Below are 26,882 nucleotides of genomic sequence, written 5' to 3' on the forward strand. Positions count from 1 at the left end.
ACCTACGACGCCACCACAATAAGGCAATGTCAGTAAGATACATAGCAGCAGTAATTACCTTAGTGGCATCATCAGCAATGCCCTCGGCACGAAAGTATTGCTCGACCCCTCACAGGAAATTGTCCACTTCTCTTGCGGACCTTGTTCCCTTAAATTCCTTTGGCTTGGGAATATCCACGCTGGGTTTGGGTGTGACAGCAGCCAACCCTCCATTGCCCAAAGCAGTCTTGTAGATTGTGAGTTCACCCTTGAGCTCCGCAATCTCCTCTTTCAAGGCCGTTATCATAGCCTCCATGGCATCAGTCTTACCAACCATCATAGTCTCGATGGCATCATCCCTACTCGTCAGCTTCTCAATATTATCCAACACATACACTTTGAGTTGCTCTTGCATAGACTGCAACCCATCATTGACTTTATCATTGATATCATCAACCCTCTCCTTGACATCCCCCACGGATTCTTCGAAAGTGACGACTCGATCTTCCAAAGCCGACAGTATGTACCTCGAACTGCTAGCTTTCCTAGCCCTCCCACGAGTCTCCATTCCATCAGTATTCTCAGCAGCTCCTTTCGACATCGTTCAACGGTTCCTTCGAACGCTGGTTCGAATACCAACTATCAAGGACTTAGAGTTTTCCCAAACAATCCGTGCGGCCTTAAACGTTTCTTCACTCAAAAACGCCTAAGTCAGCCTATCTCGCAACAATTGAGGATTCAATAGAACTCCTCTAAAGAACCCACGAAGAACAGCAGAAGAACGAAGTAAGAACGATCTCAAAAGATGAACAAAAGCCACAGAATAATAAGAACACTTGAGAGAAAAGTTTGAGTGAATGCTCTAAAAATTCTATTAATCATTGAATGAATACAATAAGGGGGAGAGGCCTCTATTTAAAGTCGAGCCTTTCCAATATCAACGGTACAGATCAAAATACATCAATGGCTAAGATCTAAAGCTATCAAGATATCAAATCTCTAAGATTACAGAATCGTATCTTCTAAAGGTTACATTAAAGTCTAGGATCGCATATCTTTGAAGATCCCCTTCCATATTTGCCAAGCATATCTTTGAAGATTACTTTCCATATTTGCCAAAGCTCCGGAGATGGGTTTCAATCTCTCCAAGCACTGGACCAGTCTGATTGGGCCAAATAACCTCCTTCAAAAGCGATAAATCGCAAAAGTCCATTATGGTTGCAAGTTTCCATTCGCAACCCATGACACTAGAGCAAAGGAAACATGGGAGAATTTGAGTATTATTTGGCCTGTTTTTTATGAAAACACTGACTTGAAAGACTGGTTAAAAAATATCTTTGATTCTAGATCTACAGTTAATTACAGAGTTATAACATGTACACTTTGGGCGATTTGGACCTCCAAAAACAGATTTATTCATGAAGGTTAAATTAAAACAGGTACTCAAATTGTTGTTTTTTGTGAAAAAATTTATGCAAGAACTTGATGGGTTGAAGGTGACTATACCTGTATAGCGGTTCTATTCGGCCAGATGGGTCGCTCCGGTAGGAATAAGGTTGAAAATTAATTTCGACGCCGACTTTAACAAACACAAAAAGGAATCATGTTCTAGTTTAGTTATTTGAAATGCTAACGCTGAGGTTATTTGCTCAAAATCAATCATGAACTCGAACATATCGACCGCCTTTGCAGCAGAAGTAGTGGCGTGCCTTCAAGCACTACAGCTAAGTTTACACTTTGGGTTGAGAGAAGTGGAGATTAAAGGAGATTCTCGAACTGTGAGTCGTAAGGTTTACACCTTAAATTTACCCATATTTTTGAACAAAGAGCTAATTTCAGAAAAACTCTTACCAAGTTTTCACAATTTTTAATTGAAAAAACAACTAAAAAAAATAAAGCTCATGATTTATTATTAAAATCTATTTTATATAGAGATTGAGATGAGCTTGAAACAAAATATATAGATATTAAGGAAATAAACAATCTTCTTGATATATTCTAGTATTTTATGAATAAAGGGACAAATAATCCTACCATGAATAAAATATTTAGATTATGTTTATATAATAAAGCTAAAAAGTTTTACTGTAGAAACTTTTACAAAAATAAATTGTCATTTACAATCAACAAACTCAATTTAAAAGGTTTTTTTTAATTTTTACAATCATATGTTTTTACTAATGATTTAGAAGAAAATTTTCCTATTATAAAATTTAAACATGATCATGAACCATTAAGCAAAATATCTGAGAAAGTCATTTAGTCAACCTAGTCAACCTATAGCACATAGGGTTGATGATTTAAATAAAAGAAATATGACCCAAGGTGGAATATATTTAAACTTGACTAATATTTTAATATTGTAATATGAAAAACTATAGATGATTAGGCACAATCAATAACTATTGTTGTAAACAACAACAATAATTGGTCAAAAGAAAAATTTTAAATTATTTTGTCGAAACATTCCAAAGGAATGTTTTACAATTTTAAGATAATAGGAAAAATCTAAAAAAGAAAACAACAAAAGGTCAATTAATCAACCAGATAAGAACTTCCAAAGATCTTTTAAAAGATTAATTTTATTTTAAAACAGAATTTTGTAGCTATTTTAATAAAAAGATCAAGATAGTGTATCTAATTATATATTATCAAAAATTAAATTATGTGATATTGGATATTTAGAAGAATTTTCTAAAAACTTTTCATGAATATCAAAATTAAAAAATAAAAATATAAAATTTTAAAAAAATTAATATTTTCATAAATTACCACCACCATGGGATGAGATTTGCATACAAAAATATGTAAATTATCTAGAAAAGGCATAATAAAAAGCTAGAGTAGAACTAGAAAATATAGATTCTATAGGAAACAAAATAAATTTTACAAAAGAAAGAATAACTTTACATAGCTTATAAACTAAAGCTTCTAAACAAGTTAAAAATAAATTAAGTGCTAAACATTATACTAAAATTTTAAAAAATGTGGAATTTGAATATAAGCCAATTAGTCCGATACTTATAAAAAACATAGAAAGAAAAATAAAAGATATAAGTTAATTAGATGGAAACCAAAAAATAAAAATATACTAGTTATAATAAAAAAAATTGTTTGAAGAAAAACTTCTAAAAATTTAAAAACAAATATGTAAATATTTTATATGTGATGAAGAAGGTCACATAGCAACAAATTATCCTAACAAAGGAAAAATACAAAGAAAATAATTAAATCTCTTAAAGAACAAGATTTAGAAATATGCTTAGAAGAAGAAATAAATCCTGAAAAATATTATATGATTTAATATCATAAACAAACTCGATTCATATAATGAAGAATATATATTTATGTTTAATGTAAGAAGCAGTTCTAAAACCAATTAAAAGAAATTAGAAAATTTAATTGGAGCAGAAAAAAAATTGATGAAATGATAAAAAATAAATAATAATCATATTTCTAAAGAAGAAGTATATAAAATTTCTAAATTCAAGATACGGAGGCAAAGACACATAAAAATTAGTGGCAATATAATAACTAAAGAAACTAAAGGATGATTAACAGAAATTCCTTTATTTACTAAAGATAAAATTAAAAAATTAGAAAAAATATCCTCCACTAGATATATACATTTAAGAATAATTATGATAAAAATTAAAACTTTATTTAAAAAAGTCATAATATACCTATAATAGCAATTTTATTAGATAAAAGATTTAAAAACACTTCTTGGAGGTAGTCAATCTAATTTACATACTAAAGTAATATGATTTAAAGTTAAACCAAATTACTTTATATCTATTCTGAGATCCTCTAATAGAAGAGTGTTTATGTTTAAAAATTTAGACAAAAAATAAAAAATAATAATTATTAATATATATTGAAATATAATCCTGAAGATTGTTCTTCATATAAAATTATTAATAATAATATAAAATATATAAAATTATTAATAATAATATAAAATAAAGTTTAGGAGAGGATGGTAAAAAGAAAGTAAAATATTTCTAAAACTATTTTTCGTTTCGATGCCTTGTTTAGGCTTCATACATTTCCTTTTCCGTCAAAATTCCTAAACTCTATTTAACTTTTCTTCAATCCCACACAGTGTTTTTAATAAGGATCTTGTCTTGTTATCAACATAGTTGTTTTGTCTTGTCACATCATTATTTTGATAGTTGCCTCCATATTGCAATCTTTTCTGACTTATCTTTCTTGAATATTATCTAGATTTATTAACTCTATTTCGTCTAGATTTCAAAGCTCTCACATGTTTCTGATTTCCTCTATTACTTGTGATGGAAAATCATCGATCTCTATATCAACTATCTTTTTTAATAGTGTTATGGATTCTTCATCTCTATCGTTCTGGATGATTCCAATTTCATCTGTTATTATTCTTCTTCCATCAGTCAAAAGTCTATAAGTCTCAACATGTTCTTTAGACTTATATAAACTTTTGACTGATGGAAGAAGAATAATAGCAGACGAAACTAAAATCATCCAGAACGATAGAGATGAAGAATCCAAACAACTATAAAAAAAAGATAGCTGATATGGAGATCGATGATTTTCCATCACAAATAATAAAGAAAATCTAAAACACGTGGGAGCTTTGGAACGACTGTCACCAGATTCATTACATCTAGACGAAATAGAGTTAATGAATCTCGATAATATTCAAGAAGGATAAGCCAAAACAATCAAGCCACGTGGAGAAATAATGTCTAAGAAACACTAATGGACAAGAGAAGACAACTTGAAGAAAAAGACATCCAGATGAAAACAAAACAGATTGCAACGTGGAGGCAACCATCAAAATAATGATGTGACAAGACAAAGCAACCTGGAAGCAACTATGTTGATGACAATTAAAAAACATACTATATATTTTAATAAATATTCTAATTAATTTACCTATACAAACCATACTTGTATATGGCAGTATACTACTAATCCAGCCAAATAATGACAAACCTCCTAAGACACTTAGGAAGCAAAATGAAAAGCATACTGATTATATAAACTCAATCTGCATTCATTCCTTTTTTTTCCCAAATCAACGAAAATGAAAAGCATTAATTGAAGTATATAAAAAGAAAAATCAAATATACAAGTTTGAACCCCGAGAACAACAGAAACAAAAATGGAACAAAGCATATTTCAAACACTAGAACTACATTGGAATATGCATTGAATCCATGTACAACCATTCCTTGAAGCATCATAAACAAGACATAATACTAAATAACAAGAATCAAATGTGACTGTGAGACAAAAGCTTTGCCCCCAGGTTTCAAATGTATAAAAGACTCAACCTCTAATTCCATTTATAGTAACACATGAAATGCTGTAAATCAAACAGGATCATCACATTGCATAGACAAATTAATAGCAAGCTAGCATTAACCTTTCATTGAAAAACAATAATGCACTCCTGGTAAGACACTTTAATGTCCCATAATAGATTCAACAAAAACATTATCTTAGAAGTTTTTCTTTGAATTCCAAAACCTTACTACAATAGCTCATACTTGGACAAAGCCCTTTCCTACTTCACACCATATAAATTCGTCAACGGTACTGCAAACCAAAACCAAAAAAAAAAAAAAAAAAAATACCCAGAGGTTAAAAAGCTGATATGAGAAATCATTAATTATATCATTAAGACTAGGATGCGAGTGTTAGTTATGGGTATGCATCGGACAAGAGTATAATTAGACTATTTATGGCTTTACACATGTTGGAAGATCATCGGAAGTCATATACTTGAGATCATTTTATCGGGTACTTCGAGAAAAATAAGGGATCCAAGCAACATAGATAAAGGGTCATATCCCCATTTAGTTGTATGGGACACAATTACTTCAAGAAGCCATTAATGTTACCTTAATGAATCCAATTTCCTTGGCATTGCTACGGAAGCACTGTCTGCAACACATGAGCCCATACTTCCTTATGATGGCATGGGGGTTTCCACACACGCGACTATATTTAAAAACAAAAAAAGAAAACCCAACAAATTAAAAAAAAATATCTAACCAAGGCAAAACCCGACAATTCATAACACAGAATATTAAATCGTTACACATAAAGATTATAATGTTAAATCGCTAGATCAGGCACTCAAAAATCAATAACCCAAAATTTTATTGCAGTTCGTTAAACGTAAGTAATACATAATAAAGTGTCGACAGTGAAATAATCTAATTTGAAATGTGGACGCAATCAAAAGAAATGAGAGAAGATGAAGTTACCAGGCGCGAGAGCCAGGCCCGTATGTCTTAGGGTGAGAATTCCAGATGTTTGAGTGACCCATGATCTATCAAAGCTCTGAAAGGCAAAAGGAGGCTTTAGAGCTTAGTGGAAACCTAGGAACTTGACGAAGGAGTTAAAATTGTGGGAAAATAAGGTATTTATAGATGAGTTCCAAAAAAACCCTAGTTTCAGCATTTTGACCCAATTGTTTTCTTTTGGTCAAATGATGGTTTTAATCCTTGTACTATACACAGCTCATGGATTTAGTCCTTATATTTTAATTTCACATAATTTGCTTCGGTTATTGTACTTAATTTTGATTTTAATGTTTAAATTTATACTTGAGAAATTTTTTTGTTTCAATTTGGTACCTAATTTTTTTCAATTAGATACTTGAGTACTAAGTATATAAGTTTGACTTCAATGTTCAATTTGATACTTAAGGTTTTTATCTCCCAATTCAGTACTTATGTTTTTTTTTTTACTATAGTACACATGTCAAATGTTAATTGGGCTACATGATACCATTTGCTCTGGGCACCAAATTAAACATTGAAACCAAACTCATGTACCAATTTGGGACAACGAAAAAACTCAGATACCAAATTAAACATTGAAGCAAAACTTAAGAGCTAAATGGTATGTTAACCCACTTGCTTCTACTACTACTACTACTGATATTACCTTAATCCAAATAATATCATTAAAAAATTAATTTAATCAATAAGGGTTAGATGTAATAGTTCGACGCATTATACTATTAAAGGAATGATTCAAGTTTAAACTTTAAAGACACTATCGTTGGGAGGGACAACACAAATCCCGATATGATTAGTTTCTATGGACGATAAAACGGACATAGAAGATATATTGATTTTAGCCAAAAGAATTATTACTTTGCTCATATAAAACTTCTCTAAAAAATAAGGCCAAAACAAATTAATGAAAATAACTATTTAAAGTAGATTTAATCACACCCAATGGAAAAAAATATATTTTATGTTGAAAATATTTTCTTTTAAAATTTATTTAATACTGAATATAGGTAGAGTAATTATGAACTTGTATTTTAATATTATTAAACACGTGTTTGATTTTTGTAATTTTAATTGGTCTATTTAAAGATGATATAAAAGATATGAAAAGATAAAATATTATTATAATAATATTATTTATAACTTAAAAGAAGGGATAATTTTATAATTTCACAATTGAATTTAAAACTCAATTAAGAGTGATACTCACTCAATAAAATACTTAAATATAATTACTAAATAATTAAAACCTTGAATTTTAAAAAAATCACTGACTAATGAATTTTTAATGAAGTTATAACCAAATATTACTTAAAAAGGTATTGTAAAGATGATAATTATAACTTTAAATTTGATGTTTGTTAAATTTTAATTTTCATATTAGTTTGTTGTTTGTTGTTTTAACGTGAGTGGTCAAAATGATTAAATTATGTAATGTAGGTGTTTAAATTGTAATTTTTTAAATATCTAAAATAATTTTTTATAATTGAATAACTATTTATATAATTTACTAAAAAAATTACGATTTGAAAATATAATCACCAAATATAAATTTAAATATATAATAAAAAATCCTAAATTAAACAATATTATAAAGATTGACAATTATAATTTTAAATTTAATGTTTGTTCAATTTTAACTTGAGAAGAAAGTTGTTGAAACAAAAGTTTAGTTTTAAACTAATTGTGTATAGTAATTAAAATATATTATATTAAATTATTAAAATTTGATTAAAAAATAGTAATATTTCATAAATAATATTATTGAAAATTTAAAATAATATAAGTATTTAATTTTAATGACAATAGTTTAAATCTATGACTAAGTGTGTACATATTTATTTATTTTTTACGTAGTCTATGACTAAATCAACTATAGCAAAGATTATTGACATATATGATCCTTGTTATATGAATGGGTATTCAATATAGATATATTTTTATAAAGAAATTATATTGAAATAATATCCATTTTAAACTTTAGTCGATAAAGACACGTGACAAATAACTAGTGTGTCAAATGACGGTTTCTTAATTGTGTTATATTGGAACGCTCTCTTTAATTGTAACTTCAAATTGCTATAGTATTTATATTAGATTAGGGTAAGGGATGAAAGTTGCACGGTTTGAAACCGTGTCCAACAAGTGTCTAGGGTCAGAGTGAATCGAAAAATTATATATCTAAAACTATATAAAATTTTAAAAATAATTTTTTTAAAATGAGAATTGTAACAATGTTTTAATTCTATTAGTATCTTTTAGACTATATAAAAATAAATTAATAAATATATATATAATTTTTTAAAATTTATTAATTCTACTCAAAATTTAGGCTATATAAAAATAATTTAAAAATAAATAAATAATTTTTATTTTATCAATTCTACTTTAAAAGTTAAAAAATATGAATATATATTTTAATTGAATATATTATCATCCATAATAAATTTGGACAACTATATGTCTAGATTGAATCTAGAATTAAATTTTTATTATGTTCTAAATTTTATTTAACATTATTATATTTTTTAGTAATATTTTATAAATTTATAATTTTTAAAAATAATAATTTGAGTCTCAAATGAATCTGGACAAATGATTGTTCAAGTGATTTCAGACATAAAAATTTTAAATAATTTCTATAATTTATTTTTATTTTATTTTTGCTAATACTACAATATCAGTGTTGTTAATAATCACGTCAACAATGTAACGATAAAAAATGAAAAATGTTTCCAATTTGAAAGTTTGAGCACTTCTACTTTCGTGGGAGAGCTTAATTGATTTTTGACAAAGTTCGTAAATTCTTATAACATGTATCTATTCAGAATTCAGTATGGTTCATTGTAGTTCCCTGTAAATCACAGGCTCGCTGCTCGCACTCAAGCTTGCCCCACCTCGCATCAACTCGCTCACATGGGATGCCACTTTGCCAAGGCTGTTGGAAATGACCAATGTCAACTAACTAGGATAAAGCTAAGGAAAAAGGGTCAATCTAATATGGTTTGGAGCTTAAGAGTTAAGGTACATGCGGTTCGGAATAGTAGGTAGGGCACACCGGCACAGCCGCGAAGGCAAATATGCCAATTGACATGCAAGCATTGAACTGTTATTTTATATTGGTGCATGCATAACTGAGAAGATAAAAAATTTACCTTCGGTTAATGACATTGTGCACATGACAGAGCCATTGAGAAAACTCTTCATGTGATCCAGCTTGTACCGGGTTTGCTCTGAGAAGCATTCATGAAGAAGATATCCATCAGGAAACATTAATATCATAATATCACAGGAGTCTTTGCAAACAACACTTATAAGAAAAACCTCCAATCCGAAACTTTTATTGATTGAAATCAGATCAAATCTGAGACATTGCAGATCATTATGAATAAACCGGACAATGGTTAAAACGACCGACGGCCTTCCTCTCCTTTCCTCACAAATGAATGACAGAACAACTAAATGAAACCAACAAATTTATCAATTATAACAGCTAAAACAGCTAGAAATATTGATGTAATGAGGTCTTGGTTTGGAATACTTCATATTTCATTAGGTCGTCCTAATAACGCCATGACCGGATTATGCCTGTTTTCTTGTCCTTTTAGTTTTAGCTTTTATTGCATGCTACTTCAAATATCAAACATGGATGAGGTGGGGAAGCAGAATAGCTTCCTGGTGTTACTTAAAAGTCCTTTTTGATCATACAATCTAAAAGAAAAAGGTAACATAAAATGGTAACCGGAGTTCTTTACCCGGCATCTACTACCAGAGAAAGGGCTGTGGAGAAGACAAAAATATACCTTAAAACTTCTTCGAAATGACCTGCACATTCATTGCAAGGGTACATTCGGGATAATATTGACATCTGCAAGCCAAAAACCTTATAGTTAAGCTGAGCAGCAGTTTGACATCTTTTAACTCAACTCAGTTCATTTTTAACCCAAATCTATAAAACTTGAACTTCATTGAAGCTTAAAGATCTACAAACTGAATAAGGAGATTAAGATATAAGAATATAATAGATTTTAAGCAAGAGTGGTGAGGCAACATACCAGCTGTTTTACATCCTTCGTTTGCTGTCTTGTTGGACGTTCGGGATACTGAGAAAAAACAATGGTTCTTCCAAGGGTGAAAATCATATGGACAAACAAATATAGACAAACAAACAAACAAAGAAAAGGCAAAGGTATAAATGTAAAGACCTGGGCAGCAAGGGTGTGAAGAAAAGTCCAAGTTGCTCTTCCAAGCTCTTCTTTAGTCACCGGTGCAACAGGTTTCTATTTAATAAATAATTCAACCAAGCGTTTTAATTTCAGAGAACTACAAAATGGGTGTCCGAAATGATAAATAGATCGTCAATATCAAGTTTGTCCACTAAAAAACAGTGTGACATTGACATTTTATCAAACAGTTAGTGAGCAACGTCATTTTTAAAATTTACGTGCCTTCGAGATCGATAAGCAGGTGAATAAGCATGTAATTGATGAATATATGGGGGGCAATGCAAGTAGGGAGATACCTTGACGAGAAGATGGGTAGTGGTGGCAGGTGAACCGGAGTTTAGTTTCGACGAAGGAGGAAAGCTCAGAGGGAGTTTCCCGGTGGGTGATGAACGGTTAACCTATCGGACGAAATTGGCGATATGGGTTTGGATGCAATACGAGAAATTTTCAACTGTTTGGAACAATGATTGGAATGGGTTCGGATTTTCAGTCATCTTCTAGCTTGACTGAGAATGACAATGACGGCGGAAAACAAAAAGCAGGTTGGAATTTAATTTTTATATTTTGAAGATTCTTAACAATGCTTTAATAAAATTCAATCATATATATATATTGAATTTAATCTTAATACACAATCGATGTGAGATCGATGGTCGTCTTCGGACCGAAACAAGGCCCGCTAGGGGAATGAAAAAGAATTTTCGTAGAATAATACTCTCAAAAGTTTATAACAACAAATGAGTCCTTACAAAATGCTCCATATCCTTGCTATTACTAGATTTTGCACCAAATTTTCACTACTATAACATGATGCTTCCCTAAGCCTGCTTGCACTACAAATATCGGGACCAGATTCCACCGAATGCATAGTTTTTTTATTCAATCCTCAGTTCACCGTGGAAAAGCCGGGATCTTGAACACGGGGAATCGAAGGTAGCAAATCACTCAGCAGGTAATATTGACACCGGTTTCTCTAGACTTGCCATGTATGTCATATAGACAGTCCATAAATATGAGAACGAATTGCTCACCAACGGCTGTCAAAATGAATGCCGCTGCGAATAAGTTTCACGAGGAAGAATAAAAATAAAATAAAAACGAAGAGGGAAGGAGATCAACCATACCTGCAAATGAACCGGGATGAACCTGAAAGTGATGAAGTCGCAAAAGGGCCAGTACATTATACCATTTAACATCGTAGGAAGTAAGTCACGCTTTAATCTGGAAATAATTTCATCACCGCTTTCACCTGTACCATACAACATTCACAACGGCTCAGTGTGGATCCAAAAAGGTTATCCATGAGCAATAAAAATATTATACGTTGATGCAGCTCGATATACCTTGCAATACATCATAATTCAGTAGCTAATGAACTGCAAAGCCGTGTTCATATAGCAACATGCAAGGAAAGATTGTGCGCTTACCTTGTAGACGAGCATTCAAGGAGAAGAAAACAACAGTCATGGTAGGTCCGTAAAGTAGTTGCCCCATGGCCATTTTCTTCAAAGTACTGATCAAATCTCTCTTAGGAAAGAGTTTCGACATCAAGTTGAACCAAAGATGCAGTGATGGTCCTAATATTAACAACCCGTATCCCGCCATACGCGAAGTCCTCACCAAATCGTAAGGTTCCGAAGATGACTTCGAAATCGTCTGGCAATAGAATTCAATATTAAAAACATACACAAACAGGATTTTGCATGCATGCAAAAGTGCATATATATTTCATAATCAAATGCAGCAAAACCATGGTTCATAATGTTTTTGCATACACCAAAAACACCGGTACAAAACCGAGACATTTACTCGTATGAAGAGTAGTCCATAGTCCATAACATTAGGAACAATTTACCCTAAACCCTAAAAGTATTCACCAATCTCATTATGAGCAGAGCACAATGTGCAAGTGAAATTTAGCAAATGAGGAAAGAACTAGAAGTGGACTGCAATGAAACAAGTTTAAACAGGCACTAATGCATGGTCCATGAAGCATGCATTTACAAATTGCCTAATAATGGTTCATTTTAGAGCTTGGCGGGTTCACACAAGGAGAGCACCTCATAGTGACAGAACAGATAGAACTATATAGGCCATTAATAGGAGAGCATAAATGACTTCAAGCCTTGAATAGAAGAAACTATGACAAAATTGAAGAATTTGTTCATGGTCCATGTATTTGGTGTGAAAAGGCATCCTTCTCTTTAAAAAAAAAAAAAAGGTGAAGTTTCCAGAGAACCCCAGAGGATTTTCTTTCATTTTTCTCCACTTTCTCATCAACCAAACAGAAGGCAAAAATCAAAATACATAGTTTTCACCTTCAATCAACCAAAAACGAAAAACGCTCTTTAAATTAAGAACCAAAAAAAGGGATTACCTGAGAAGACAAATCAGCAGCTACATAAATAGCCGATGAAGTAACGCTCTTGGTTAAAACGGGCCACGACTTCACCATTCCTAAATACCACCCAACAAAACCCAGCTTCCCAAACGACGCCATTGAAGACGAAGAGGAAGAAGAAAACGAAGAACTGAAAAGGGAGGAGGAGATCTCATATTCTCTTACTTTCCGTACAACATTTGGGAACCGAACATACTCCCTGGCTTGGGTCTTGGTTCGGTTCTTTAGAAACGGGTGGATTCTGTTGATCGGGTCAGCCAAGTCGGCGAACGGTTGCTTCAGTGACAGGCGGGTGATGGCAGCGAACCTACGCAAAGAACCGCTCATTATGTCCTTTCTTTGGGTTTCGTTTTCTTTTCCCTCTTCCAATAGCGTCTCTCAGCTTTGATAGGGTTTTGGTGTGGTTTTTGATTTGCTTTTAAAGACAAAAGGGCAAAGAAAGATGTGGTTTTTTTTTTTTTTTTTAAGTCCTAACTTTTTTTTATTTTTGGTGGTCGGAAATTTCTGGCTTTCTTGTTTTTGTTTTAAGACTGTTTTCGCGAGTACCAATTGATATTGTACTCGCTCCTGTAGCACGTGAAGTATTGAAATGGATGGACAGAGCAGCGAGTAGATGGGAAACAGGGTGAAGCGCGTAGATGAAGGGGGTTGGCGTGTTCGACATATAATTCGAATACTCTCCAGAATTTTGGCATATTTTTATGTTTAATTAATTAATATATTTCCGTGACACGTCAACGTCTTCCTTTCTTTGAACGCCACGTGTCGTATTAATTACACGTAGCACGTCAGTCAAACTTCAAAATCCCTGAACTTTTGGTTAGTTGTGTCCATAAAGCAAATGATGATGAAATCTATTAATCAATCCACACTCACAAAATTTGATTCAATCCTGCAATACTTTTAAAAAGTACTGTGGATACTGTAAAAAATATTTTAAAAAATAAAATGTCTATTTTAAATATGTTATTATCAAATAATAAATATACATTTAAATAATATTTAAATTAGTTAATATTATTATATTTTAATAATAATATAAAAAATTATTATAATTTCTTATTAATATTTTAATATATAAAATATAAAATTTAAATATTTTTAAACAATAAATATTAATTATTTATAAAATTTAATTAGAATATATAAACTATATTTTTAATATTTAAATATAACTATTAAATATTTATAATTAGTATTTTAAAAATATTTTTTATTTTTAATTAATAATTTTAACACATTTGTAATTAAATACCATGAAGAAAAAGGGAAGTACAATGTTATTAGATATGTGAAAAAGTAATTAAACACTAAAAGTACTTTTTGGACAAGTAAAAGTTAAAATTTCATTTAAAAACAACTTGTTACGAAACATTTTTTTCCAAAAATACTTTTGGAGCCAAAATTACTTTTGAAAAGCAATGCGAATCGACCCTTAATTAGAAAATTTTAAAAAATTAAAATTTAAATTAATTAGTTCTAAATTAACTGGAACAAAAGGTTAAAATTTTTATTTATTTCAAATATAAATTACATAATTTGAATTATTCAAAAATTCGAATAAGAAAAAATAAAACTACATCATATATACTTTATTTAATAGTTAAATAATCCATCAATGTAAACATAACATTAAATATAAATAATAAGTTTCGTTAATTCCAGTCAAATTTTTAACTTAATTCGATCGAATATTCAATCTTGCTTCTAATATCATTTCAACCATATATATTTATAAATAAAAGAATAATATTAAATCAATTATATTAGATTTTGTCTATTATATTTATTCGAATATTACTTTTATAAAAAAATCATTATTATTATTATTTTAATAAAAATTCACATTGAACCCATACAACCTCACTGTTTTTAGATATATAATTTTGAACCCTTAACATTTTATACATTTAATTACCTTTTTATTATGGTCAAGATATTATTTATAAAAATAATAGTAATTTATTTTAAATAATTTCAATGCTAATCATATCAAATAATGCGCTTCAACAAAGTTTAAACTTTTAGAATACATATTTTATTTAATTTTTGAAAGTAATAGAAGTAACAATATTGATGTTCATTAAAATCTTGAGAACTCATCCATGGAAGTAACAATATTTATATTAACGCAGCTCCATGTAAATCACACACATCACCGTGAAATTCAAGCAATTTTGAACTCTTTTTTTCATTTTTTTCAAATAGGGGGTGAAGGTAAAAGTTGTTTTAAAAGAAATGAACTTCTTCCAATTTTAGGAAATGGTTTTCCTTATAATCTTTTTGTAAGCATACACGTCACATGCATTTAAGTTTAAGCATGGAATCATTGGCAAAGTGGCAAAGAGAGGTTAAGGAAAAACAGCACCACAAATAACACCACCAGCTTTACCACATTAATCATATCAAAATCAAGCAACAAGCAAGTATCGAGACAGAACACGACATGACAATTGCATCATCGAAATCACCAAGTGAGAGCTTATAGGGCTTTTGTGAGAGAGATTTTAAGAAGTTACTCATACAGTACCAATGGGACAAGATAGATGCATGCTACAAGCCATCTCCACTTCCCCAGTGTGCTACTTTTTAAGGTGAGGAAAACATGTGTATAGGTCGGATTTAGGATGCTTCGCCTCAGCATGCTCCCGGCATTTCACTTCTGTTGTAGTACAGATGAATGTTTGCATGCACACCTTGCACTATACACAAATCACCACCATCCACCAGGTACGATATCAATGAAGCGAACAAAGAAGATAAGGCAAGTAACACTTCCATCAATGGACTTAATAAAACGAGTCTAACTCGATTCAATAATATCAAACTAAACATATATAGTGACCAAATGGAAAATCCAAAGTCTTCTTTTATCACCATACATCACACAAATCGAACAAAAACATGGTTTTTGCTATCAATAATCTTTTCAAGAAGGCTACAGATTGTTGTCATCAAAATCGACAATCGGCAATAGCTCATGCGAGACGAGCTAACACTCAAGTGTTAATTCCTCAGGATTTCCCAAAGGAAGAAAATTAAGAAAAACTTTACAACAATGCAGTACTGATAGTGATAAACAGCAACAACCATAACTACAAGTTGGTTAAAAATGTGCCATCAATCCATATACTAGAATGAGGTTTGCGATTTAGTCCATGTACTTAAAAAGTTAAAATTTAATCCTCTTGATTTTTTCCATTTAAATTCTCAGTCCAAACATTAACATTGTTAGTATTTTCTATCAAAACTTGCCATCAATACACAAGCAATTATACCAACTTCATAAGTGAACATGATGGTAAACAAATTTTGACCCAAATCAAACCCAGCATCAACTATTGGACTAGAAATCTTAAATGGAAAATGAAGAGTATTTAACTTTTTTAAGTAAATGATATACTCCCAAACTTTGATTTGGACATCAATTTTTAGCAGGGAATCCAGGCAAATAAGTTCCGGTAGCTATACAACTTGACGTAAGAATCTACAAAGCATGTACACAAATCAAATAGTGAAAACCAACTAACAACAAATGAATATATTAACCCAGGTAAAAAACAGTGAAAAGAAATTCAACCGAATTTGTTAAGTTTGATCCATATGTACAAGGAAACAAAATAATCATAAATCATTTGACCAAAAAAAAAACAACAGATCGAGCAAAAAAAAAAAAGAGTGTTGAACCTAACAAATGAAGCAAAGATACTACCTGGATGGTCATGGCCTTCTTGTTAGAATCAAGCTGGCTTCCTATCAAAAACCCAAAAATTAAAACAAAGAAAAGGATTCATGATCAAGAATAGATCTAACTAAAAGAAAAGAAAAGAACAAAACCCAGAGAGATAAGAAATGGAAAAAAAGAAGATTAAAGGAGAATGGCTTGCAAAAAAAAGAAAAAGAAACACCTTTGGCGGCAGCTTTTTGCTTTTCCAAGTTCTTCTCACGAGCCATCTTGGATTTTTGGGCATTTCCTCCTCCCATGGTGGATGATAAAGATTTGAGTTCTTTTGATCGAGTGGGATGTGAGGGTTTTGAAGAAGAACTTGGAAATTTCTTGAAGGCAAAAAGGAAAAATGGGAGAATTAATAATGAGGAAAGTAAAACAATGGAGAACAGAAGAAGTAAATGCTAATAAAGAAAGTTAAATGGGTCTGAATTGGCATTTGGTGCTTTTAGATTAAGATTCGAAATATGATTGCTTTTTAATAATATAATATTATAATCTTTTATATATAAAAATGTGAATTAAAATTTACTCGAATTAAAATTCAGATTATATTTTCCCTTTTTTATTAAAATAAATTAATTAATCACCGTATATCAAATTAAAAAATCAGTTAAAAATTGATCTATGTGGTCAGTAGCACGTCATATGTATGGTACTTAATCTCTTTTTTCCAATTTAGTCTCTTAAGTTGAACTTTGTTCAAGAGCGAAGACATGTCATTCTTTTATTTCTTGACAAAATTCAAGGATCAAATTAGAAAAAACTGTCAAGTCCCAAAATTTATGTGAAATACAATTATCAAGTTCAAGGAAGTTCAAGGACTAAATATTACTTTATCCGGAAATTTTTTTTGAAAGTGGGAGTGAATTCATAAAGAATTATACTATCCAAAACAGAGTTTATATGATGATTAACGACAAAAATAAACACCGATAATGAGCCATTTTTTTTACAGAAACACTGAATAGTCAGTCATTTTGGTCTTGGTCTCTAATCCACTTTGTAGCAACCCATTTCTCCCCTTTGATCACTGGACAGCTTCCATGCAGAGATGTCTGCAAATAATGTTTTTAAACAGATAATACATTAGCCACACACAAAAACAACAATGTTTTCGAGCATTATAACAGCTATAAAGCATCCATATTGATAACACGGATCGACTTCAGAAATCCCTTAAAACAATGGATTGGAAGCGAGAGCAATGCAATGCGCATTAAGTTTGATTTGAGAGTGCGAAAATTACCGGATCTATTGTGCCATTCAAAAAGAGTGAATAGAAAAGAAGTCCGTCCCCTTTTCGTGGTTTTATTTTTAAACCGACGCACTGTCTGTAGTCGTAACCTTTGACTCTCATGTCATTCTGCAACCGGAATAACAGGGTGAGTACCAAAACTTGACAAATAATACTTGCTATAACGAAATAAAGGAGAGATAAGGCAAGTTGGCATTTCCGTATCTACCTCAAAAGGGAACATTGTTTCTCCACCTTCTTCTACATCAGATAAATACAACAAGAACGATGCAACCTGCGAGAGACCGTTCAATGTTGATATGCACAATGTTTTAGTCCTTTGGCATCAACACACACACAATGGCTTGATCAAAATACAGAAAATGCAATGAAGGGAACAGTATATGTTATCAAAAAACAAAAACCATACTAGAATAATCCAGAATAAACTGTCTTTAACTATGAAGCATCAAAAGAATATCCTATACATGGGGTGAGGCTAGCACAAAGGCAAATGTTGGCACCATGCCATAGAAGAAAGAACTAAAAAGGGCTATCTATGGAGGCACCGGCTATAATATTTACAGTATTGACCTATAGGCAGACAGAACAGCAATCATTTCAGTTTGCCACAAATTGCACATAAAAAAATCCAGAAACCAAGATTAAACCAGCATGTAACAATGAAGTTCACATATAAGACGGTACCCTTTGGCTTGATTGTGGCCCGTATTCAGACGGATTGAATGCATCATAATGAGAATCATACTTCTGCCCAATCTCGTACCTCAAAATATTAAATGCCTACAATAGGAAAGATTTGCCATTTCAAAATTCCAACACAAACAGGAAGTATATCAAGATAATTTTAGCAGAGTGTTGATTTATCATTAGTGTGTTGATGTATATCATTCCAAGAATCTCTCCCTCTCTATGTAAACTATTATATTTCCACTGCAAGTACTATACCAGATTCACTGAACTATGGTTTGATTAACATGATCGTCATAGGTTACAAGTATTGCAGCAGACAAAAGTAACTCCTGTTATATGCCAAATATGACAGAATCTATTCAAGGAAAATGATAAGACTTTGCTGTTTTCAAACACAACCAATAGGGTAGCAGATTTATATGCCTTAACAATTGGTTTGGCGGATGATTAAACCATCATTGGAAGTTAAACCGAATCAAGTTTTCTTCAAAGGTCAATTCACAACACCCCGTGGCCCATTTCATACAGTTGCCCTAGGTTTATAATTGCCTAAAATTTCCACCATATTTGCTTAAACTTTCTCCAATAATGTCATGTATACTAACTGAACTTACAACATGAGATGATAACAATAGTTTCAGCAGAAAAAGAAAATGTACCTCTCCATTGCTCTGTGGGATGCTTGTAACCTTTGCAATTTTTTTCTCGATTAAGTCCAAGGTCCCGGTTTCATCTTCTGATGCACTAATAAAAGTTCCCGAACTGTTTCCATGTAAGCATCATCAAGAAAGCAAACTATCAGCACTCACCAATTCAAACAATTCATGGACACAAAGGAAAATGCACCATCTGGTCTTGATGCTAATTTAAAGCAGTTAATAGAATCATTGACTTATAACTAACATTCAACTCAAGATCAACAAGAAACCGACAATAAGAATAGAAATAATTGCATAAAGGGGCACCTTGTTCTAGTTCCTTTTGTGCTTTCTTCAGTTTCTCCCTCGCGCAAAGCCAAACCAGATGGTTTAAGGTTCACCTTTGCCATTTCTATTACATGTTCACATTGTTCTGAAGTTGCAAAGTTGGGAAAATAGTAAGCTCGTGGTTTCCAACTTAAAACCTGCATTCAACAATAAGCAAGCATAGGAAGTTAGTTCTTTAGTCAGCAGTACCCCGAAGAAATGCTCATAAAAAAGATCCATACTATTGTTTCCTAGCATATATCGACCTCGGAATTATGTAAAACATTTGCATATAAAATCCTTGTTCTGCATCATTACCGCTCTTAATATCCAAAAGCTCCTCTTTAAATCAGCACAAACACACCTTGATAAAATCTTAGCTCTCAAATACATGCAAACTCGAATATTCTGACTCATAGACTAAACCAATCCTCCAATTTTTCTGGTTTTTACCATTGATTACTACGACTTTCCGTTTTCGGCTCAAGGCCCTATCCCACCTACAATTTTATAAATACTTTAACTAATGAGTTAACTGCTATCAAGTATCAAATCCTAAAGCCAAGTATTATAACTGAAGTAAAAAAAGTATCCCAAGAAAAAGCATTTATAAACAAATCTTTTTGGACCGAACCACAGTGGAGTGGCAAAAACTTGTGTTAAAGTCTGCCATTAAAACCTGTCTCGGGTTCAACACTAGACAACCCCTACCATACACTAAAATCTTTATACTAGATCTGCCAAAAATTATGGCACCAATCTAACAACAACTAAGCTCACATGATGAACCAAGTCATCATCATTCAAAAGTCAATGCACAAAACCAGAATGGAAAAATGACCTGAAATGGAATAGATTCAATCGAACTCTCCCCAGTTACTCCATTTGGCATCGGATCACGATACGTCTTCTCCTGCACTGCCTCGAGCATTCTCGGCTTGGGTTTAATGATTGGAACATCCTATTAAAAAAAAAACCAATAATTAAACACAAAACCCAAGTTATAAACACTTGGAAATGAAAGCATTTTTACGAATTACCTGAAAGAAAAAAGTGGGAACAAACAATCCAGCAAGGAATGAGAGTGAGCACAGTAGAAGGGCAGCTGGCAACCCTAGTTTTCTCTTCGAACCTTTCCATTTCCCTTTCATCTATGGGTCTTTTTGAGAGATGTTTTTTTCTTCAAATTTCAAATAATTGTTGTTGCCTGGATGATGCGTTTATTCTTCTTTTCCAATTATAATTGTCTTTTTTAATTATTTCGTATGCCCTGCAAGTTTCCAATGCTATCTTAGACTTTGAACTTTGAAGGAGTCGATCTACGAATGAAATACGCTGTAATTTACAAAATAAAATGAAAAATGTAAGTTTTTCTCCATCTTTTATTTAGAGTTTGGTGGGATTGTAAAGAGTTTCAAAATGTTTTTTTTTTAATAAATATTTTAGGTCAACAATTTTAACCAAAATTATTTTTACTCAAATATAATTTATGAGTTATTTTCATATATACGATTTCAGAATTTATGAGAAAATTTTCTTACAAAAATAAAAATAATACACTTATCTATAATTAATATACTTTAACAGAAAATTTAATGGATAAAACTTGTTAAATAAAAAATAGTATGTGTATTTACTCCTACTTATGACAACTTTACATGATATCTCAAATTTTACGTATTCCAATCTTGAATATTAACTTTTGAAATGATCACTTGAACAGATTCACTAACTTTGGAGAAATATGTTTTGATTAAGAGTTCCAACAATAATCATAGTTGATCATTATCATTGTATACTAATACATATGTTCAAATCAATTCATATAAATATTTACACAATTGTAATAAACAATTTCAGAAGAATTTTAATATAAACTTCCAGTATATACTGATATATATAAATGTTATAGCAACAATCGTTAAATACATATCAAATCTTTCATGAACAGCCAAAACTAATAAGATATCTAGAGGCTATTGCATCCACCGTAAGAGAATATTACACATTTCATAATAAATGTCAGGACTTCGCGAAAAACTTCATATTTCTTATTTCGTTTTTGTAGAACCACTCATTTGTACCTTATTGGCTTTATACCATTATACGTTTAGACTATTGATCCAAAAACTTTTAGGATTTAATTCTACTTAAATTACATCTTTCCATTTTGGCCAATCTTTTCATGTATATATTTCCCAATAGTCAAGAACTTCATTTTTCTTTCATTATCTCAATAATATTATTGCATACAAAACCGTTGTAGACAACTTTTCTATTTTAAAGTTCCATGTTTTCTGGTATTAACATAACTTATATTGAGATATCTTTATTTTCACTATTTTCATATTCAATTTCAGGTACTTGAATCTTTTTTGGAGTTTTAATAATTAGTTGTGTCTTTTGGTCTCTTCAGGAGCACCGCCTCCACTATATGGTAGTTTTTAAATACAAAATTATTATCCAATATAATAGATTCAATTAATTGTCTCCTCATCCATGATCTTAATAAGATATCCATTACAACGTATATCCTTTTAAAACAAAATAATTTATTTGAGAATAAGAGAATATAGTGTACTAATTATCGCTTTGTTTTTCGGATAACAATGTATTATGTAACAACTCATTTTTTAGTGGTGTCGGAAATGATGGTTTCAGAACCTCATTTTTTATGTTCAGGTCTGTAAATATTATTATTTGATATTTATGAGGTTAATATAATGTTTAATTAAAGTTTGGTCCTTAATTTTGTCAAATAGATAGTTAATAAATGTACAAAGATTAATTTGTACATTTGGTACAAATTAATCACTATGGAATTTTAATTAAGTGAAGGACCAATTGAGAAATTTGACCCTACATGTTATGTTAATCGGTGGTGGAGAATAGTTGTAACCCACCAAAATTGTTAATTAAATTTAGCTTTAATTCAACTTAGGTTAATTAAGTTAATTATAATTAATTGGTAACTAATTACAATATATAAACAAAAATTAAAAAGAAATGGAAGTCATTTCTTATCATATTCATCTTCTTCACGATTAGAAAAGAAAGAAATAGGGTTTTATGTTTCAAAGCTTTCGGCCATCCATAAGTAAGTTCGATTTAGTTCGTTTCTTGTAATGATTTTTAGGTCCTGTAAGCTTGATTTAGTTAGCTCACGTATCAACTTGTAAAACTGTTAAAATTTTCAAAAGTTTCCATTGTTGATTTTTTGAAGTTTTTGGTACTAAATTGTTAGACTTTGAGCTTAGAATTGAAAATGGGCTAGTTTGTAAAGTTTAATTGTTAGTTTTTTAATGTAAAGACTAAAGTGTATGAATTTTGAAATTAGTATAATATTTCTACAATTTTTTATAATAGAGGGTTATAGAAAGATGAAATTGAGATCAGTTTCGAAACCGAAGCTCGAATTTGAAAGTTATGGTAATTTCAGTTATAGGAACTAAATTGGATAAAATGGAAAAAATTAGGAAACATTCGAAAAGTGAAATTGAACTGACTTATGCTTATAGTAGGATGAAATAAGGTATTTTTAATTGATAAATTGAAATGAATTATCGTATAGATCAAGAATTAAATCAATCGGAGGATAATCAATGAAAAGACAAAATTGTGAATTAGTCATTGACGTATTTGTTGTTGTTGTTGCCAAGTAAGTTCATATGGGACTTACTTTATTAATTCATGATATGTTTGTATTGTATTGTTTGGCTTTCTAATTTGAATTTTTATAAATATAATGTCTTTTGGCATCAAATGGACTAAATCGTAAAATATGAAATATTTGAAAAATACGAATAGGTATATGGTATTGAATGTATGTGAAATTGTTATATGATTGAATGATATGCATATGATGATGTTACAAGGTTTGAAATTATATGAAAATGGTAACAGTGGCTGTGTGAATTTAATAAACGATTAAGATACGAATAACATGCCATTAGGGTCCCGAAAAGGAAAACGGATATTTGATCAATAATTAATACGATGACTTGAGATCCAACATGTGTTGCAGATACTCTAAAGCTTGTGTGAGCAGCACAGAACTAAGCTTGTATGAGCAACCCTAGTCTGAAACTTGTGGGAGCAACCTAAATATGTCAGCTTGTGTGAGTAAATCAGTCCCATGTATCCGATTTCAATTTACTATTGTTCTCTCGGTTAAAAACGATAATTAAATGGAAACGATATTGGATCTATTGGGAAATGTTCCCATATTGTAGTAAATATGTAATTATTTTCTATTTATTTGAACGATGAATAAATAAATAAAGTTAATTTCACATTCCACTATTATATCTTTTGTATTTATGTCGTTTATATTTTGCATGCATAGCGAAATTGTGACAAGCAAATATTAGTTCATTGATTGTTTAAAATTTAAACTAAAGATAAGTGGCATTATAAAAAACGTTTACATTACGAGAAAGACAACTTACTTTAGTAGATAATCTAAATGAGTTTGTAATACCGTAAAAGAATCAAAGTGAGCATTTGATTCAAATATTGAGAAGGATTATTATGTTGTCTACAATTTCAATTGGGGAGATGTTTAGTTATGGCTATTGCAGCAGTTGACTCCACGAGTAGAGACATAAATGTATTCATTGGTAGAATGATATATTAGACTGAATTTAAGATGAATTAATTCTGAATCCGTTTGTAAATTAATTCACTTGTGACGTTCATGGTGTGATTTACCTAAATCCTGAGTTAGTCATTGACATGCGTATACAACTCATGTATTTTGATATAAGTAGAGGCTTATACTCTAAAGATGATCGAGTCCATAGCCGATATGTTGGGTACATGACTTGTGTATGACATGGCTTTACTAGCAACAGTGGAATTCATAACTCAATTAAAGAGTTAATGATATTCTCTCATTGGCATTGTGTGGATTGAAAAATATGGAACATGGTCACGGGTTGCTTGTTCTCAAACGAGTAATTTCTCACAGTCATTTGTTGACAGTGATCATATTAATCATTAAGAAGACACAATGATGGCAATAAGATAAAATAGGATTACATTGAGTGAACGGATTTAACTCAAATGAATCAAGTATATCATATGAAGGTAACACACACATAACGAGTTATTAGACAAAGTAGTTGGATGAATTGCTTTCATAAAGAGTATACAATAAGGAGCTTTCAATCATGGTACTTCTTATGGACTGACTACATAATTAAGTAATTGCGAATTATCGGAACAATGCTTCTGGATATAATTGCAATCACTAAAGCCTAATTGTATATGTTTGATTGGTTCATCTACTAGCTCAACAAATGTTCGATTGGACTGCATTTGGACTAAAAGAAAATTCTACGACTTTGGGAATAATTGAATTGAGTCGATTTATTCGACGTGGAATTAAATTAAGTGGAAGTGAGAATTGTTCAACTAGAGAATTTGATTAAAGAATTTTTTTTTTTAAATTTAATTTGAAAAATCTAAATGATTTTTGAAAAAATTAGTTTTGATCAAGTAAAATTAAATTAATTTTTGAACCGATAACAGTTGAACCTATTGGGGGTGCTGTAAGGGTGTCACACTTGCATCACTGGACACTATAGTATCGGTGGCTACGACAGCAGCGTCCCAGTGGTCGGCAGCGGTTGGTCGTCAGTGGTTGAGCAGTGGAAGAGTTACGCTCTTACTGGGATTCTACTAGAGAATTTGATTTCAGATTAATTATTCAAAAAATAATATTATTTTAATAGTTTAATATTAAATTTAATTTAATACTAATCTTAATAGTATTTTATTAATTTAATATTAAAGTAATTATCTTAATATTTAATTTAATTTAATGTTTATCCTATAAATAAACATTCGATTATTTTAATAAGATTTAATATTAAATTTAATCTAATATTTATCTTGATAAATATTAGATTAAATTTAATATTAAAATAATTAAGTTTAATCATAGTTGAATTCTCTGAACTCTCCTATATAAATAGAATCTTGGGTCATTATTTACATATATTTGAATTCAAGATAAAGTTGTAGAGAGAAAATTCTCTGAAGAGATTATTTCAAAAAATTTCTACAAATATTTTTCTGATTTACAACTTAACCCAAAAGTTTAGAGAAATTGTAAAATTACCCCACTGGTAATTTTTGTGAAAAATTTTCTGATTCGAAGCAAGCTCACACTCGACAGACGTGAGCTTGAGGATAAAGAAAAAGACTACTCGGTCGAAGCACTCATCTTAGACGAATCAAAAAAGTACAATTTTTATTAAGTGTTTATTACTTTAGATATTATAACCAAGATCTTGTTTTGGAAAAAATTTTAAAACTTTGATTTTTCCATAAATTTATTTTCTGATACGTTTTTCAAACTCATTTTTCTAACAAGATTTGGTGTCTTGAGTGTACTGTATTCATTTGTAAAATTGTAATTTTCCGAACAGATTGATTAATAAAATTATTCGTAAATTAAATTAATTTACTTTGTATTTTGTTCTCAAATGGTTTTTGCACGCAAATCAAAATAGAAGCAAATGTTACTCATTGGTTGTCTAAATATTTAACTAATACTGAGCAGTATTATGTGGTCAGATCGTAGTACAGAAAGACAACTTGTATTAGTAAACGAACCTAAACATGTCCTTAGTCTAATAAAATGTAACACCCCATACCAGTACTCGAGATCGGTATAGGATATGAGGCATTATCGAAATTTTCAAAATAATTTCAATTAATTTATATCATTTGGTATTCATTTTCATGTTTCACGCAACATCTTTTTCATATTATAATTCTCATATCATATCAAATATTCTATCCGTTGAATCATTGGAGTTCCGATGGATTTTTCAACAGTACACTCAAAGCGTACATTTCCATATTCCATCAATTCATATTCAGATCATTGGAGTTCGGATGGATTTTTCAACAGTACATTCAAAGCGTACATTTCCATATTCCATCAATTCATATTCAGAAATAACCCTTAGGATGTTTAATCATCAAGCACTTTCTCAAGTCATATCTCATGTAACTGTAGTGAATCAGGATTACCTTTTCAGGTCAAATCCTACCCACCTTAAGTAATCATAAGGAATCATATATCGCGTAACTGTAGGGAATCAGGATTACCCTTTTCAGGTCAAATCTTATCCGCCTTAAGTTACCATAGTGAATCAAGAATAAATCCTATTTACTTTAAATTACCATAGTGAATCAGGAACAAATCCTATCCACTTTGAGGTATTATAGTGAATCAGGAACGAATCCTATCCACTTTATATTCTCGAGAAGGCTTCTGCCAGATTAACAGTCCGGGTTATCTATTTCTGCAACACATGCAGGAACTCTTT

General features: G+C 30.8%; 4 protein-coding genes, 1 long non-coding RNA gene and 1 pseudogene across 5 annotated transcripts; all 6 read right to left on the reverse strand.

The window, feature by feature from the left end:
• Positions 1-827: 827 nt before the first annotated feature.
• Positions 828-1,912, reverse strand: LOC128286429 (uncharacterized). Its single transcript, XR_008276987.1, has 2 exons — positions 1,486-1,912; positions 828-1,226 (listed from the first exon to the last, which is right to left on the reverse strand). It is a non-coding gene; the product is annotated as an uncharacterized LOC128286429 (long non-coding RNA).
• A 3,225-nt stretch (positions 1,913-5,137) lies between these two features.
• LOC108484389 (40S ribosomal protein S29-like) lies at positions 5,138-6,393 on the reverse strand. Its single transcript, XM_017788161.2, has 3 exons — positions 6,234-6,393; positions 5,865-5,964; positions 5,138-5,559 (listed from the first exon to the last, which is right to left on the reverse strand). The coding sequence occupies exons 1-3, from the start codon at positions 6,293-6,295 to the stop codon at positions 5,551-5,553; spliced, it is 171 nt and encodes a 56-aa protein (XP_017643650.1). The 5' UTR covers positions 6,296-6,393; the 3' UTR covers positions 5,138-5,550.
• Positions 6,394-9,001: 2,608 nt separating this feature from the next.
• Positions 9,002-11,363, reverse strand: LOC108485028 (FAD-linked sulfhydryl oxidase ERV1-like; annotated as a pseudogene).
• LOC108484316 (uncharacterized) lies at positions 11,080-13,421 on the reverse strand. Its single transcript, XM_017788054.2, has 4 exons — positions 12,873-13,421; positions 11,923-12,151; positions 11,620-11,744; positions 11,080-11,532 (listed from the first exon to the last, which is right to left on the reverse strand). Exons 1-4 carry the CDS (start codon positions 13,221-13,223, stop codon positions 11,437-11,439), a joined length of 801 nt encoding a protein of 266 aa, XP_017643543.1. The 5' UTR covers positions 13,224-13,421; the 3' UTR covers positions 11,080-11,436.
• Positions 13,422-15,149: 1,728 nt separating this feature from the next.
• Positions 15,150-17,068, reverse strand: LOC108486360 (uncharacterized protein At2g23090-like). The gene is made up of 3 exons (XM_017790384.2): positions 16,805-17,068; positions 16,609-16,649; positions 15,150-15,598 (listed from the first exon to the last, which is right to left on the reverse strand). The coding sequence occupies exons 1-3, from the start codon at positions 16,878-16,880 to the stop codon at positions 15,479-15,481; spliced, it is 237 nt and encodes a 78-aa protein (XP_017645873.1). The 5' UTR covers positions 16,881-17,068; the 3' UTR covers positions 15,150-15,478.
• Positions 17,069-17,345: 277 nt separating this feature from the next.
• Positions 17,346-20,983, reverse strand: LOC108486358 (probable prolyl 4-hydroxylase 9). Its single transcript, XM_017790383.2, has 8 exons — positions 20,580-20,983; positions 20,381-20,500; positions 19,540-19,697; positions 19,234-19,336; positions 18,569-18,664; positions 18,090-18,155; positions 17,873-17,989; positions 17,346-17,681 (listed from the first exon to the last, which is right to left on the reverse strand). The coding sequence occupies exons 1-8, from the start codon at positions 20,688-20,690 to the stop codon at positions 17,595-17,597; spliced, it is 858 nt and encodes a 285-aa protein (XP_017645872.1). The 5' UTR covers positions 20,691-20,983; the 3' UTR covers positions 17,346-17,594.
• Positions 20,984-26,882: the final 5,899 nt, after the last annotated feature.

This window comes from Gossypium arboreum, chromosome 13 (assembly GCF_025698485.1).
Source record: "Gossypium arboreum isolate Shixiya-1 chromosome 13, ASM2569848v2, whole genome shotgun sequence".
Taxonomy (NCBI): Eukaryota; Viridiplantae; Streptophyta; class Magnoliopsida; order Malvales; family Malvaceae; genus Gossypium; species Gossypium arboreum.